The sequence below is a fragment of the Podarcis pityusensis genome (genome assembly GCF_964106645.2).
Source record: "Podarcis pityusensis genome assembly, chromosome: 2".
Taxonomy (NCBI): Eukaryota; Metazoa; Chordata; class Lepidosauria; order Squamata; family Lacertidae; genus Podarcis; species Podarcis pityusensis.
In genome coordinates this window covers 123104066-123120869 of record NC_138029.1, presented here as the reverse complement: position 1 = coordinate 123120869, position 16804 = coordinate 123104066, and the positions used below count along the sequence as shown (strand labels likewise).

At 45.5% G+C, this 16804-nt stretch overlaps 1 protein-coding gene across 1 annotated transcript; it reads right to left on the bottom strand.

Annotated features, from left to right (window-relative positions):
* Positions 1-490: 490 nt before the first annotated feature.
* On the bottom strand, positions 491-12338 carry LOC308465422 (vomeronasal type-2 receptor 26-like; the record flags this gene model as incomplete). Its single annotated transcript, XM_080985407.1, has 6 exons — positions 491-1618; positions 4441-4567; positions 5695-5922; positions 7086-7847; positions 9617-9908; positions 12133-12338. The coding sequence occupies 6 exons, from the start codon at positions 12336-12338 to the stop codon at positions 708-710; spliced, it is 2526 nt and encodes an 841-aa protein (XP_080841533.1). The 3' UTR covers positions 491-707.
* Between the last annotated feature and the right edge of the window lie 4466 nt (positions 12339-16804).

Below are 16804 nucleotides of genomic sequence, written 5' to 3'. Positions count from 1 at the left end.
CCAGAAATAGTGCTTCAGGTTAAGAACTTTGCTTCAGGATGAGAACAGAAATCGTGCTCCGGCAGCACGGCGACAGCAGGAGGCCCCATTAGCTAAAGTGGTGCTTCAGGTTAAGAACAGTTTCAGGTTAAGTACGGACCTCCGGAACGAATTAAGTACTTAACCTGAGGTACCACTGTAATCTTAAAATATTAACACCCATAGTACTAAAACTCAGAGGGTCTCAATTAACACCCTCCCACCAAATTTGGGGTGATAACATTTGGGGTGATAACCTCATGGAGAGGTTACATGACACCAAAGAGGTCTGTGCCTTTACTGAATTTATTTTAGCACTCCTAATCAATTTTCACAATGAAAAAGAAAAATTATACTTTAAAAAATGGCCCAGCCATCAGTATAGGCAATAAAGTAGCCTAACAAATCCAAGCATCAGACTGCTATAGAAATGAAATGAATTAGAAAATAAAACTGTGCAAAATGAGTCTGGGTGACCCCAGATGAAAACTGCATAAAGACTAGTGTTGTTGAACAGATACATACTGGGATCAGGCAGTGGTACAACAGCATATGTCAAACATTATGCCCAAATGAACATTATGAATTCTTTTTCATCATTCAGGATTTAGGTGAAAGGAAAAAACATTTCTGTATGTGGGGTTCCTGACTTTTGTGCTGGACATTAATTGTTATAATGTAAAAGTATGTTAAAAATCAGATGCCTTCTTTAGTTTTCGTTGCTCCTTTGTATTCAGATCAGGCCTGTGTAGAATAATGTAGCACTTGGGAAAGAAGATGCAGCCCAGAAGCCCAGCACTGGAGGCCAAGATGGAGAAGACCTGAACAGCTACCATGTATTTCCCCTTGGTGCTCAGGTAAGTGGGCACAAAGGACACCCAAACACTGCAGAAGACCAGCATGCTGAAGGTGATCAGCTTGGCTTCATTGAAGGCCCCAGGCAGCTTCCTGGCTAGGAAAGCCACTGTGAAGCAGATGGCAGCCAAGAAACCCATGTAGCAGAGGGAACTATAGAACAGGGCAATGGATCCTTCATTGCATTGCAAGACAATCTCTCCAGCGTGGGAGTGCAGGTCAGACTCTGGGAACGGTGGAGAAAGTCCCAACCAAAAGGTGCAGATAGCAACTTGGACAGTGGAACAAGAAATGACAATGGAGTTGGCCAAACTCTTTCCCAGCCATCTCCTCATCCTGTTCCCTGGCTTAGTGGCTAGGAAGGCCAGCACTACAGTGATGGTTTTAGCCAACACAGAAGAGACGGCAACTGAGAAGATGATGCTGAAGACTGTTTGTCGGAGAAAGCAGGTCATTTTCCTTGGCTGGCCTATGAAGAGCAAGGAGGACAGAAAGGAAAGCAGGAGGGAGACAAGGAGGATGTAGGAGATGTCCCTGTTGTTGGCTTTGACTATGGGAGTGTCAAAGTATTTGATGAAGATTCCTAGCACTATCACTGTGGTTAAGGACAATAAGAGGGCAAAGGAAGTTAGGAGGATCCCTAAATCTTCTCCATAAGCGAGGAAGACGGTTATCTTGGGTACACATTTATACTGGGCCTTGTTTGGATGGTGATCTTCTAGACACTTGGTGCAATGCTCTGCATCTGCAAAGAAGAAGAGTAATGTTTAATAGAGCTTTTCAGTGGGTTCAGCCAAGGCCCTGAGCCATATCCGCTCTATTTGACGGGATTATGTTGGCATTCAGGTTGTGTTGAGGCAGTCACATATCAATGTGGGTCAGGTTGGGTGGCCCAGAGTAATCTGGCTGTTTCTGTGGAGAAAGCCACTTTGCAAAGCAACGTTGGTCCAGTCTATGACTCCTCTCAACAGCTGTTGAACATATGCACCAATTGTATGGTGTATAGGGGCTCATTCCAATTGGCGTCCCTGCAGAAAAGTCGCATATGAAGGGGAACCCTACAAAACAGACCCTGCTGCTTTTGGTTGGGTAGGACAGAAGGAGGCAAACTGTCTACTTCCTTGCCTCCAACCATCCGTATACTGTTTTTAATTAGAATGGGGGGGGGGGTTATTCTAAAAAGTTCTCCCGGTATGCCCCACGGAGAGCCTCAAGGTCCATAAATAGCAACACCCTAGAGGTCCTGGGCCCTAAGGAAGTCAGATTAGCCTCAACCAGAGCCAGGGCCTTTTCAACTCTGGCTCCGGCCTGGTGGAACGCTCTGCCTCATGAGACCAGGGCCCTGCAGGATCTGATTTCTTTCCGCAGGGCCTGTAAGACAGAGTTGTTCTGCCTGGCCTTTGGCTTGGAGCCAATTTGATTCCCTCCCCCCTTTTCTTTTTTCTTTCTCCTCCTGTGATGAGGCTGCATTTTAATATTTTAATGTTTCAATATTTTAATGTTGTATTTTAATCTTGTTTTTAAGTTGTATTCATTCAACTTGTTTTTATTATTGCTTGTTAGCCACCCTGAGCCCGGCCTTGGCAGGGGAGGGTGGGATATAAATAAAAATTATTATTATTATTATTATTATTATTATTATTATTATTATTAAATATTAACTAATCTGTGAACTAATTCAAGATTGGATCTAAGGTGGGTGTGGGTGGGTTCATCAGGTTGGCTTCTAGCTTATCAGGCCAATGGGGGGGGGCTGTTTTGAGGCCATGGGGTGTATCAGGGAACTATGCTGAGGCCTAATAATCTACCGTAGTTCCATAACAGACTTCTGTAAAACATGCACATCTGGATTCAGAATTTATACCAAAGAGCCTGAAAAGGCAAGTGGCTGTGAGATGACAACATGTAGTAAGGCTGAGGAGCAGGGGTGGCTGGCAGGCATTTAGTGATTTAGGCATTTCTATCAGACTTTTCAAAGAAGCTTAATTCACACACACACACACACACACACACACGAGAGAAATAGAGTGAGACCTTAGTCCTTGAACTTAATCCATTTCAGAAATCCACCCGACTCCTGAAATGTTTGAAAACCAAGGCATGGCTTGGCACAGGCGCCCCAGAAACAATAGCTGACAACCGCATTGGACATTTGGCTTCTGAAAAACGTTCAAAAACCGGAACACTTACTTCCGGGTTTTTGGCGTTTGGGAGCCAATTTGTTCGTCAACTAAGCCGTTCGAGAACCAAGGTTCCACTGTACAAGTATATAGAGACACCACCTTCTCCAGAGGATTGAGGGGACCAGATACAACATCCTAAACATTGGGGGGTGGCCCCCTCAAAAAAAGATTGGGGCCCCACAGTGTTTCAGCTCCCCGGAGCCTTGAAAGTATATATCAAAACAATAACATGAACACAATTAAAAATACAAAATTCCAATGAAATATATGAAACTTAGGAAACAGGAAGCCCAACACTGAAGCTCCCAGTCAAAAGTGACTTCATGGGTCATCCATTTCACCTCCTGCCTAAATCAAGAATTCTACTGCACTTGAAGCACACTAGCCCATCCTACCTTGGACTCAAGGGCATCCTGATCAAATTTGCAGATGACACCAAACTGGGAGGGGTGGCTAACACCCCAGAGGACAGGATCACACTTCAAAATGACCTTGACAGATTAGAGAACTGGGCAAAAACAAACAAGATGAATTTTAACAGGGAGAAATGTAAAGTATTGCACTTGGGCAAAAAAAATGAGAGGCACAAATACAAGATGGGTGACACCTGGCTTGAGAGCAGTACATGTGAAAAGGATCTAGGAGTCTTGGTTGACCACAAACTTGACATTAGCCAACAGTGTGACGCGGCAGCTAAAAAAGCCAATGCAATTCTGGGCTGCATCAATAGGAGTATAGCATCTAGATCAAGGGAAGTAATAGTGCCACTGTATTCTGCTCTGGTCAGACCTCACCTGGAGTACTGTGTCCAGTTCTGGGCACCACAGTTCAAGAAGGACACTGACAAACTGGAACGTGTCCAGAGGAGGGCAACCAAAATGGTCAAAGGCCTGGAAACGATGCCTTATGAGGAACGGCTAAGGGAGCTGGGCATGTTTAGCCTGGAGAAGAGGAGGTTAAGGGGTGATATGATAGCCATGTTCAAATATATAAAAGGATGTCACATAGAGGAGGGAGAAAGGTTGTTTTCTGCTGCTCCAGAGAAGCGGACACGGAGCAATGGATCCAAACTACAAGAAAGAAGATTCCACCTAAACATTAGGAAGAACTTCCTGACAGTAAGAGCTGTTCGACAGTGGAATTTGCTGCCAAGGAGTGTGGTGGAGTCTCCTTCTTTGGAGGTCTTTAAGCAAAGGCTTGACAACCATATGTCAGGAGTGCTCTGATGGTGTTTCCTGCTTGGCAAGGGGTTGGACTCGATGGCCCTTGTGGTCTCTTCCAACTCTATGATTCTATGATTCTATGATTCTACCTTGAAATGCTTTTAGAAGATGCCTGACTGGATTCTTCCCCAAGGGCTTCCCTTTCTACTGGTGTCACCCACCTTCCTGAGTGGAGATCGTCCCTTTTGCACAGGGAATGCAGTCATAGCAGCAGATTGGCTTTCCTTCCTGAATCACTTTGACAAATCCAGGTGCACAACTTCCCACACACCGGGAAGTAGGAAGTGTCTAAGCATAAAGACAAGGCGGGTCAATGAAAATGTGTTCAGGGTAATGTAACAATGTAAATAAGACGTAGGGTTGGGAAGGGCCTAACTGGACCTTTAGCCCCAGGTTCAACTTGAGCCTTGCATTTTTAAAGTATAGTAAGTTTAATGCGAATTTTGCAATTAAATCGAACCCTGCAAGGCTGAAACAACCACCACGTTGCTTGAGACACAATATGTTGCACGGTAACATAAAACTGGGTCTTCTCTGTTGCACACCCCAGCTGTAAGAATAGATCAGGGGTCAGCAAAATTTTTCAGCAGGGGGCCGGTCCACTGTCCCTCAGACCTTGTGGGGGGCCGGACTATTTTTTTTTTGGGGGGGGAGAACAAATTCCTATGCCCCACAAATAACCCAGAAATGCATTTTAAATGAAAGGACACATTCTACTCATGTAAAAAACACGCTAATTCCTGGACTGTCTGTGGGCTGGATTTAGAAGGCGATTGGGCTGGATCCAGCCCCTGGGCCTTAGTTTACCTACCCATGGAATAGATGTTTCTGTCAGTTTGCATTTCTTAGTACAGAAAGTATTGATCTGATGTGTAGAGATCTTTCCTATTCTAATTAATTCAAGAGGGTTCTGGGTGAAAGAAACAAGCAGAAGGTTCGTGATGTTTGGGTTATTCCTTCAGAGAAGCTGAGTACAGCTGGCTTAAACTGGTTCTGTTATCTCTTTCAGTCAAGGTAATGCTGACTATAAAAGTAGGGCCAGAAGGAGCCCAGGTTTCACTTTCTCTTTCCATCTCTTTTTCTTCTGGTGTGGTGTTCTGTATACAGTGGTACCTTGGGTTAAGAACTTAATTCGTTCCAGAGGTCTGTTCTTAACCTGAAACTGTTCTTAACCTAAGATAGCACTTTAGCTAGTGGGGCCTCCCGTTGCCTCCTTGCTGCCGCTGCCGCACAATTTCTGTTCTCATTCTGAAGCAAAGTTCTTAACCCAAGGTACTATTTCTGGGTTAGCGGAGTCTATAACCTGAAGCGTCTGTAACCTGAAGCGTCTGTAACCCAAGGTACCACTGTATCGTACACTTATAAAAGCTTAAGGAACATACAATGAAAAGAAATATATGATTGGCCCCCCCCACCTGATTGAACCACTTTGGCCACACAATGGCCTCCTGGTCGATGGTGCACTTCAGGTCTGGCGATCCCTGTCTGTCAATACTCCCAAACTTCACTCTGAGTACGGACCTATTGGGGAACACCACCCAGTTCACTATGTCCAGGTCAGCTACCAGCTCCCCGTTCTCATCCAAATACACTAAGTCCATGGAAGCATTGTAGAACTGGGAATTTCCTAGGAAAGGATGGAGCTAGAATGGTAGAGAAAAGAGCAGCATTTAGAACATGGGAAAGGACACTGACTATCCATTTCTGCCCATTTCATGCTTGGAGCAGCTCTGATTTGGGGCTGGTTGCAGACTCAAGTAGCTCAGTCAATTATGGTTCTCTCGGTTTCTCATTTTTTCCAATCTTGAATTCCGTTCTCCATGTACCTCATCCAGCTGCATCAGCATTTTAGTGCCCATTTCTTCTAATGGACACTTCTTTGTATGTGGGTTTGGCTAATATATACACACTACGATATATATTTTCTCTAGTATATTCATTTTTTATGCACACCTGCCCCAATATAAGCGTTTTTCTAAGCACTGGTTGGAGAACTGCATCAAACAAAAACTAATAAAAGTGGGAATTTCAAAGGATGGCTGTGCTTCCCTTCTTGAATTGTTTCTGAAAGTATGGATTAGGTAGGTTTTGTTAGGATATTTCCGTTCCACCTTAAAAGGGAGCAGGCTTTGTGAGTCACAGAGTCTGCGCATGTCCTGTTCACAGGATGTTTATGTTTCCTATTGCTTTCGCTCTCTCTCTGCTGGAGACACTGACGCAGGCAGTCATGTCTTTCTTTGTTCTGACCAACCCTGAATAAAGCTTGTAAATAATGCTCTCCTGAGTGCAACTTTTGGCTGTGCATTATCTGCTGACAGAGTGTGCATGAGCTCTAGAATGTGGCAAGATATTTTCTAGAAACTCATGTCGCCAATTGCTGATACTGCGTGCCTACGGGAGATCGATGGATCGTCCGGCAGCTGGCTTGGGGCCATGATGGACTTTATCTCCCTGGCAGTATCCCAACAGGTTTCCCCCTTTTAAATCAAACTAAAACAAATTTCTAATATGGACTCACAGTCTGGGGAATGTTATCCCCCCTGCCCAAAAGAACTCCGGGTAACAGGAGCGATTGGGACTTGTTACCAGAAGGGTTGTGTCCTCTGAGGCCAGTGTAACGGAGCAAAAATTGGAACAGAAACTGGGTTTGCAATTTTTCACTTTACCACTCCACATTCTCTAGTGATGAGAAGCTCTCTATGTCCTAAACCAGGGATTCGCAAACTTTTTCAGACTGTCTATGATGGAAAAGAAAATACCATACCTGCCATGGCTGTAGCCTTTGAGCTTCCAGTCTCCCCCTCACCCTTTGCTTAGATCTAGATGAATATGCAGCATTTAAGGCATGTGCCATGGTTTGGACAGCATTGTAGATTCTGTGGCAGTCCAGAGAAAGGCTTCTTTGCAGATCATCTTGGGGCAGCAGCAGTTCCGGTTTCTCTCTCTCTCTGCATCTTGTCCAGCCTTTCACTGACAATGCATCCTTTAAATAGGAACAACGAAAAGCTTTGTCCCAAAACTGCTTGATAGAAAAGAAAAAGGGCTCAAAGTCATCATATTTGGTCCTTTCATTTGTCTCAATAAAGAAGGAAAAAATACCACGGATTTGTTGGAAAGATAAGCCACTGTACATCAACTCCAAGGAGACGTCCCACATAGCTGTTGTGATCCAGATTTTCCCAACGAGGGATTTCATCTTAAGAGCATTTTGTACAATTAGCATTCCATCTAAGAAATAAGTCATCTCTGCATAGTAAACAAATACATGGACTTGTCTCCACTTGAGGAATGGAAGCAAATCTGTCCGTATTGTATTTGTATTCAGTCCTTGGATGGTTAGTGAGATGACAACACAAACATCACTTCGGGTGAGCACAGGTGTCAAGGTCTTCATGAACCTCTCTCCATCGTCCGTGTCTGGAGCAATGAGACCAATCAATGTCCATCTGAAGTGATGGAGCAGCTTGACAATCCCTGGGTACTGGGCTTCTTCTTTGGGGACCATCCGGTAGAAAAAAGGATACTGCTTCTTATCATTTAGAACATTAGAGACAAAAGCATAACTGACCTGGGAAGGAATGGAAGATTTGTGACTCATTTGAGTTCAAATCAAGGCCCAAATATTTCCAACCCCTGCACTGGAATAATATTAGAAACATAGAATTGTAGAATTGGATGGGACCTTGAGGGTCATCTAGTCCAACCCCTGCAATGAAGGAATCTCAACTAATGCATCCTTGACAGATGGCCAGCCAACCTCAGCTAAAAAACCTCCAAAGAAGGAGAGCCCACTGTCTTCCAAGGGAGTCCATTCTACTGTCAAACAGCTCCTACTTTCAGAAAGTTATTCCTAATGTTCAGTTGGAATCTCCCTCATTGGTTCGGGTTCTACTACCTGGAGCAGCAGAAAGCAAGCTTGCTTCATCTTCTATATCCTTTAGATATTGGAGGATGCCTATCATATTGAAATAATCATACATAAACATCATATTGAAATGTCTAAAAGAGCTTGCGCATGTAATCCCAGAGCCTCTGTCTATAATCTTTGAGAATTCTTGGAGAACAGGTGAGGTCCATGCAAACTGGAGGTGGGCAAATGTTGTCCCCATCTTCAAAAAGGAGGTAACTACCAACCAGTAGGCATGACATCGATACCAGGGAAGGTCCTGAAACAGATAATTCAACAATCTGTCTGTGAGCATTTAAAAAAGGATGCTGTGATTACTGAGGTAACTGTTAGGGTGAATTTGTAACTGGTTTACTATCCAAACCCAAAGAGTGCTCATTTATAGTTCTTCATCATCCTGGAAAAAAGTAACAAGTAGGGTGCTGCAGGGTTCTGTCCTGGGCCTGTTGTTGTTCAATATCTTTATAAATGACTTGGATGAAGGAATTGATGGAGTGCTCATCCAATCTGTAGATAGGAGAACTAGGCCCAAACTAACAAAATGAATTTCAATAGCAACAAATGTAAGGCTCTGCACTTAAGCAAGAAGAATCAGCTGCACAAATATAAGATGGGGGACACCTGACTTGCTAGTAGTACATGTGGAAAGGATCTGGGGTAGCTTGTGATCTTAGTAGACCACAAGCTTAACACGTAACAACAGTAGGATGCAGCAGCAAAAAAGCTCATGCTATTCTCGGCTGCATCAACAGAAGTATAGTGTCCAGATCAAGGAAAGTAATAGTACCACTCTATTCTGCCTTGGTCAAACCACACCTGGACTACTGTGTCCAATTCTGGGCACCACAAATTAAGAAGGATGTTGACAAGCTGGAACATGGGCAGAGGAGGGTGGCCAAGATGACCAAGGGTCTGGAAACCAAGACTTATGAGAAATGGTTGAAGGAGCTGCATATGTTAAGTCTGGAAAAGAAGAGACTGAGAGGAGATATGATAGCCATCTTCAGATATCTCAAGGGCTGTCACATGGATAATGGAATGAGCTTGGCTCTTTACTTAATGTCCCCCCCCCCCACCAAACACTAAAGCTGGTATAAATGGAAAAATAATGTCTGATGGCATTTTGATGAGGATAATGCCATGTGGATGTTGAAAAACATGTATGAGCAACATCAAGTCCATCATAAAATGTTGTATGGAAGCATCCATAGTCTTGTTTTGAAATATATATGAGTAGAGATAACTATGTGAGAGAAGAAAGATATGTTTCTGTCCTCCAAGAGCAGTGAAATCTATTTCAATTCACCAACAATTCTCTGTTTTAAAAAGTATCTCTTTCCAGCATCACTTTGAATATACATCCCACCCATTTGTTGCATCCCCTAGATTTAGGCTCGGCCAGCAAATGCCCCACCTGTCTCAATTCCTACCTGCGGAATTTTATATGTGCCCAGCAAGCTTGAAATCCAGATGGAGTTTTGAGAGCCAGCCCCTTCCAAAACAGTGAATACATTAGTCTGTCTACCACAGTTGTAGTTTGGAATATTTGCCTGCCCAGGAGACAGCAGGTCCAGCAAGGCATCATAGGTCACCCTTCCATCAAAAAAGTTCTCATGGATGCTATAGCCCAGGGTGATGTTGGGTAAGAGCTTGGGATTCCGATTGATCTCTTGGATGGAAAACACAAAGGACAAGAGCTGCCAGTATTTTGTGGTTCCTTTCCTACAAAAATGTACATATCAGATCATCCTTGAGCATTCAGTGAACATATCAGATTTAACTCTGGCTGTTTTACAAGCTTTTAGAGATAAGAAGAGTTTGGATTTGATATCCCACTTTATCTCAAAGCGGCTAACATTCTCCTTTCCCTTCCTCCCCCACAACAAACACTCTGTGAGGTGAGTGGGGCTGAGAGACTTCAGAGAAGTGTGACTGGCCCAAGGTCACCCAGCAGCTGCATGTGGAGGAGCGGAGACGCGAACCCGGTTCACCAGATTACGAGTCTACCACTCCTAACCACTACACCACACTGGCTCCCTCCTGATGATTCACCCTCTTGCCAACATTTTATTTTCTTAACTTTCCATTTTCCTGACCATTGCCTCCTACATTTATTCTCATTATATACGACGCATGCAATGGAGTCTCTATAGTGCAGATCAAGCGAAGTCATAGCAACTGCACACTCATGCGCACACAAACGCACATACATTCACATGCAGCTGCAGTTCAGCTGCAAACACACAGAGAGGCTAAACACAACCTCCTGTTTCTAATTGTTGAAAGTATCTGAACACCCTTCCCCCCGTTGTCCCACCAAGCCTCACTACCTCTTTTGGAAGACCCCTTTCATGTTCTTCTCCCTGGCTGAACATTACTCTGCTCTGGTGGCTGCTCATTGCCCCGTGTTTGCTCTGCAAACACCTGCACTTCCCCCAGCTGCTGTGTGGATAAACTAATGATGGGTGCTTCCAGACTGTGGCTATCTTGTGGGTGGAATCCAGTGGCACACCAGCAGATTCCAGCCACACCATTAATGTGGTGGATTTATGCTCAATTACAACAATCCCTCCAAGCCCAGAGACATTTTTTTTGGGGGGGGGGGTAAGGAAAGTGACAGAAAATATACTGGAAAGTGTGGGATAACAACCCCTTGATGGCATGTTGCATGACCTCCCCACAAGTGAATCAGAATGAACACTTAATAAATGGGCCATATGGCAGTGACCTAGCAACAGTTGCCTTCTTTAAAATCTTAAGAACGGCCAAGAAGATGCTGAATGAGGATGTTGTAACTGGGCTACATGCAGCGAGGTGCAATGCAACTATGACATAATTGGGGGGGGGGATTGTCCCTGCAAAAATCAAGCAAGGACTACTTTAGCTACAACCCTGCATCTGTTCAGAGGACTTGAGAGGAAAGTTCGGTAGGTAGGCGGCATTGTCCTGTGCTACCATTCTTTACAGAAGTGGTCTCCTGTTATCAGGCCCAAGGGAGCCCATCTGGTCCAGCCTCCTATTCTGATAGCGACCAACCAGACGTTCATGGGAAGCCAAGAAGCAAGCACTAGAGCACTCTCCCCACTTGCAATTCTCAGCTACTGGTGTTGAGAGGCATGCTGCCTCAGTGAATGGAGAACATGATGACTAGTATCCCTTGCTAACCTAATATTCCATGGATCTTTCTGCATGCATGTTTCCCACAGGCATCTGATTGAGCACTGTGATAAAAGGATGCATTTTGCCTGATTCAGTGGGCTCTTATGTTCTTAGAGGGAGTACTAGATAATGAGAGAAATCCTGGTAAGTGGGGACATTTGGAGCTCATGGAAATGTTACACACACACACACACACACACACACACACACACAGAGAGAGAGAGAGAATTTTATCTGCATGCCACCCTTCCACAATTCAAACCAAGCTCAAGGTACTTACAACCACAGGAGCCAACTCCTAGGCACTGAGGTCCCTTCATCCCCCCTGATAAAATATTTGAGGGGGCTGCCCCCCATTGATGGGCATTGCTATTCAAATGATGCGCTTGTGCCACATCATGTGACAATGCAGGGTGGGGCTTACTTGCCCACCCCCCCAATATTTTTTTCAAGTTGGCACCCCTGCTTACAATGTGAAAAATGAATAACTGCAACATAACAAAACAATGAAGAAAAATTGAAAATTTGCAACCAAATGGAACCGTTTCTGCATAAATCACAATATCTAAAATCAAGATGTAAAAAAACCCAACAGCAACATCCCCTGCTCCTACAACAACCCTGCCAAACAACACTGCCCCCCAAGAGTCTGTTCAGCATCCTCAGCTTTTGTCGCTGGTATCTGTCAGCACACAACCACCTGGCCAGTTGCGAAGAAGATAGGTAGGAAGGGAGCAAATAATAGGAAGCAAAGCACCCATAATTCCATCTCCACAAAATGGCTTACCAAAGAAAGCTGGTAGAGGGAGTGCTGTTGAAGCTATGAGCTCGAAATAAAGTATTTGTGGCAGAGATGACCCCGCTGATGAGGTGGTCTCCTGGCCTGTAATAATTAGCTGAGTCTATTCCATCCCTTTTCAAAGTAAGAGGGCACCTTGTCTTTTGTATCACGCAGCCTGCGTAAGGCAGTAGCAGCAGCAGAACCAGGGCCATCCTGGGTCTTCCTGGAAGTGCTGCCTCCTTTATGGCAGCTCTCCTATGATGAATTAGAAGAATCGTTGGAAGAAGCCAAAGCTTTTGTTGTAGTGATTATGGTGGTTCAGTAGCTTTCTTGATGGAGGCCAGCCAAGGAATCACAAAGGGCAGAGTTATTATGTCCTCAATCTCAGCCCAGGCTTTCGGTGGCACAGGAGATGTTTGTGTGGCTCAGATGCAAGACATCACCTCATATTGTTCTAATTTCCAACGTATCTTTTAGCAGACTCAAAGTTGATCTGGACAAATCTCTTGGGCTTTAGTGCAAAGTATCAGCACCCCTCTCCCCATGAATCACTATTATTTTGATAATTATAAAGGGAAGAAGTATCACTTCTGTGACACTCTGAACTCCTTATGCAGCTCCACCTGCAGGTGTGGCGCTGGAGGAAAAACATGTTTGTAAAAAAGGTTGACATCTGGCTCCAAATTCTGACATGATCATGCCCAACTTTGGTGAAATAAGACATTCATAAGAGTCAACGTTCAATGTTTCCTTTTAGGATTTACCTGAACTATCATGGGCAACTGCATGACATCTGGCAGAGGCCTGTTGCCTACTTATGTTGGTATATTACTTCTTTTAAAGCAACTCTCTCCCCCTCCCCCAAGGAAAAAGGATCAAGAGGAGGTTTGACATAGAAAAACAGGATTTCCTTTTCCTCACTTAGAGCAAAGCTTCCTGGTTTACCACAATGGGCTTGGGGAATTTCCATATAGCTGTTTATTGTGCCTTCAGCACGGCATATACTTTTGTGTCTTCACAATGTGAAGTAACGGTTAGAGTGCTGGAATAGGGCCTGGGAGCCTAGGGTTCAAATCCTCACTCAGCAAGGAAGCTCCCTCTTGTGTTTCTGCCTCCCTACGGCTTGTATGACTTGTTTGTTGCAGCAGCCCAGGCTACAAGATCTCCACCGAATGCAGTGTTTGGGTGTCTTTTGTGTCCACCTACCTGAGCACCAAGGGGAAATACATGGTAGCTGTGCAAGTCTTCTCTATCTTGGCCTCCTCTGCTGGGCTTCTGGGCTGCATCTTCATCCCAAAGTGCTACATCATTATACTGAGACCTGATCTGAATAAAAAGGAGCCCTTGACAACAAAAACTAAAGATAGCACCTGACTCTGAAAATATTATTTTATAGCTGGACGGCAGGGTTGCAGTAATGGAACTGCAATACTTCTAATTTAAATGTAGCTTCACACATGGTAAATCACCCCTGATGAAATTTATTTAAATTATTTATTTCATAAAATTCACATTCCGCTTCATTGTAGGAAAAAAATAATCTCAGAGCAATTTCCATAAGGGTAAAGCAATAAAATTACCATTTTATTTACAAAAAGGTAAAACCACAATAGAGTAAACCAGGCATAGGCAAACTCGGCCCTCCAGATGTTTTGGGACTACAATTCCCATCAACCTTGACCACTGGTCCTGTTAGCTAGGGATCATGGGAGTTGTACTTTTGTCCTTTTGGTGTACCAACCTCCCCGCTACACCAAGGATTCCCTGCCCGAGCTGCTTCAGGTCGTGGAAGATGTGCTACTGGTTGCCCTAGGGGGGTTTAACATCCATGCCGACACAACCTTACAAGGGGTCGCTCGGGACTTCGTGGAAAGCATGGCCTCCATGGGGCTGTCCCTGAATAAGTTTGGCCCAACTCATAGTCATGGACATGCCTTAGACCTAGTGTTCACCTCTAGTGACATGGGTGATTTGACACTAAGTAAAAGTGAAACAAAAGAAGTGCTATGGTCAGATCACCTCCTGGTGCAACTGGACTTCTCCGCGACCCTTCCCCTCTGCAGGGAGGGGGGACCAATTTGGATGGTCCGCCCCCACCACCTAATGGGTCCAAATGGTTTCTAGAGAGTGGTAGGGGATGCTTTATCCCATGTTGATAGCCTTTCAGCTGATTCCCTGGTGACCCATTGGAATACAGAGTTAACCAGGGCTATTGACTGTCTGACTCCGAAGCGTCCTCTCTTATTGCATGGAGCCCAGACAGCCCCATGGTTTCCCCCGGAGCTGAGGGCGATGAAACAATCGCTGAGATGGCTAGAGCGCCGGTGGCGGAAAGCTCACTCTGAATCAGACCAGACATGGGTTAGAGCTCAACATCGAGCCTACCAAGTGGCGACGGCGACGGCGAAAAGGACTTTCTTTGCCACCTCTATTGCATCTGGAGAAAACAGCAGCAGGAGACTCTTTAAGGTGGTTCGCAATCTATCGGAACCACCTTTGTCATTGGAGCCTAGTAGGGACCCCAAGATCTCCTGCAATGCTTTTGCAAAGTTTTTTGCAGATAAAGTCACTCAGATTCAGAAGGAGGTAGACTCCACCGTGAGAGCAGGGCCGGGGCGGGAGAGTGCTGGAGTCCTGTCTAGTCATGGGAACAATTTCAATCTGTTACTTCCGAGGATGTGGACAGGCTGCTTGGACGAGTTAAACCAACCACCTGTCTTCTTGATCCTTGCCCATCCTGGCTGATAAAAGCAAGCCGGGAAGGGCTGGGCGATGGGGTCTGTGGGGTGGTAAATGCTTCACTCTGTGAGGGAGCCTTCCCAGGTCCCCTGAAAGAGGCGGTCATTAAACCGCTTCTTAAAAATACATCCTTAGACCTGGCCAATATGGCCAACTATCGCCCAGTCTCAAATCTTCCATTCTTGGGCAAGGTGATTGAGCGGGTGGTTGCTGAACAACTCCAGGCACGCCTGGAGGATGCAGACCATTTGGATCCCTTCCAATCGGGATTCAGGCCTCACCATGGGACTGAAACTGCCTTGGTCGCACTGGTTGATGATCTCCGGCGGACTAGGGACAAAGGTGAGAGCTATTTCCTAGTTCTGCTGGATCTCTCAGCGGCTTTTGATACCATTGACAATAACATCCTTCTGGACCGTCTTGAGGGGCTGGGAGCTGGGGGCACTGTCATACAGTGGTTCCGCTCCTTCCTCCTGGGCCGTGTTCAGAAAGTGGTGGTGGGGGATGAATGTTCAGACCCCTGGGCCCTCACTTGTGGGGTGCCTCAGGGTTCTGTCCTCTCCCCCATGCTTTTTAACTTGAAGCTGCTGGAAGAGATCATCAGGGGGTTTGGGCTGAGTGTTCATCGATATGGGGATCATACCCAGCTCTACCTCTTTTTAAAATCAGAACCAGTGAAGGCAGTGAAGGTCCTGCGTGAGTGCCTGGAGGCAGTTGGAGAATGGATGGCAGCTAACAGATTGAGGTTGAATCCTGACAAGACAGAAGTACTGTTTTTGGGGGACAGGGGGTGGGCTGGTGCGGAGGACTCCCTAATGCTGAATGGGGTAACTGTGCCCCTGAAGGACCAGGTGCACAGCCAGGGAGTCATTTTGGACTCGCAGCTGTCCATGAAGGAACAGGTTAATTCTGTGTCCAGGGCAGCTGTCTACCAGCTGCATCTGGTACGCAGGCTGAGACCCTCCCTGCCCACAGACTGTCTTGCCAGAGTGGTGTATGCTCTAGTTATCTCCCGCTTGGACTACTGCAATGCGATCTATGTGGGGCTACCTTTGAAGGTGACTCAGAAACTGCAATTAATCCAGAATGCGGCAGCTAGACTGGTGACTGGGAGTGGCCGCCGAGACCATATAACACCTGAGAGATCTGCATTGGCTCCCAGTACATTTCTGAGCACAATTCAAAGTGTTGGTGCTGACCTTTAAAGCCCTAAACGGCCTCGGTCCTGTATAACTGAAGAAGCGTCTCCACCCCCATCGTCCAGCCCGGTCACTGAGGTCCAGCACTGAGGGCCTTCTGGTGGTTCCCTCACTGCGAGAAGTGAGGTTACAGGGAACCAGGCAGAGGGCCTTCTTGGTAGTGGCACCCGCTCTGTGGAATGCCCTCAGAGCAGATGTCAAAGCAATACGCAACTATTTTACTTTCAAAAGACAACTGAAGGCGGCCCTGTTTAGGGAAGTTTTTAATGTTTGATGCTGTTTTGTGTTTTTAATATTTGGTTGGAAGCCGTCGAGAGTGGCTGGGGAAGCCCAGTCAGATGGGCGGGGTATAAATAATAAATTATTATTATATTATTATTATTTTTTAAAAGTGGGGGCAGAGAGAGTGCGAAAGAAAGAGGGAGGATTGCCCAGTGCAACTGGCGCTGGGAGGTTTCTGCTGTGTATCAAATACTGTGGCATTTCAGGAGTGACTTTGGTTTGGATGCTTGAAAACTAGCCATGAGTGTGTGCAAGAGGGAAAAGAGGTGGGGAGAATTGGCCAGGATTGGGCTGGGGAGTGTTGAGAGAGTGACAGGGCCTCCCTGACTATCTCCCCCCACCCCTCTTTTGCCCATGGCCAGGCTGAATATCTGATAAAAGGTGAATTAGGAGAGGAGTTGAGAGACAGATCAATAGCTGCTGCCACTAGGAGTATCTTGTGATTCACATGTAAGAGG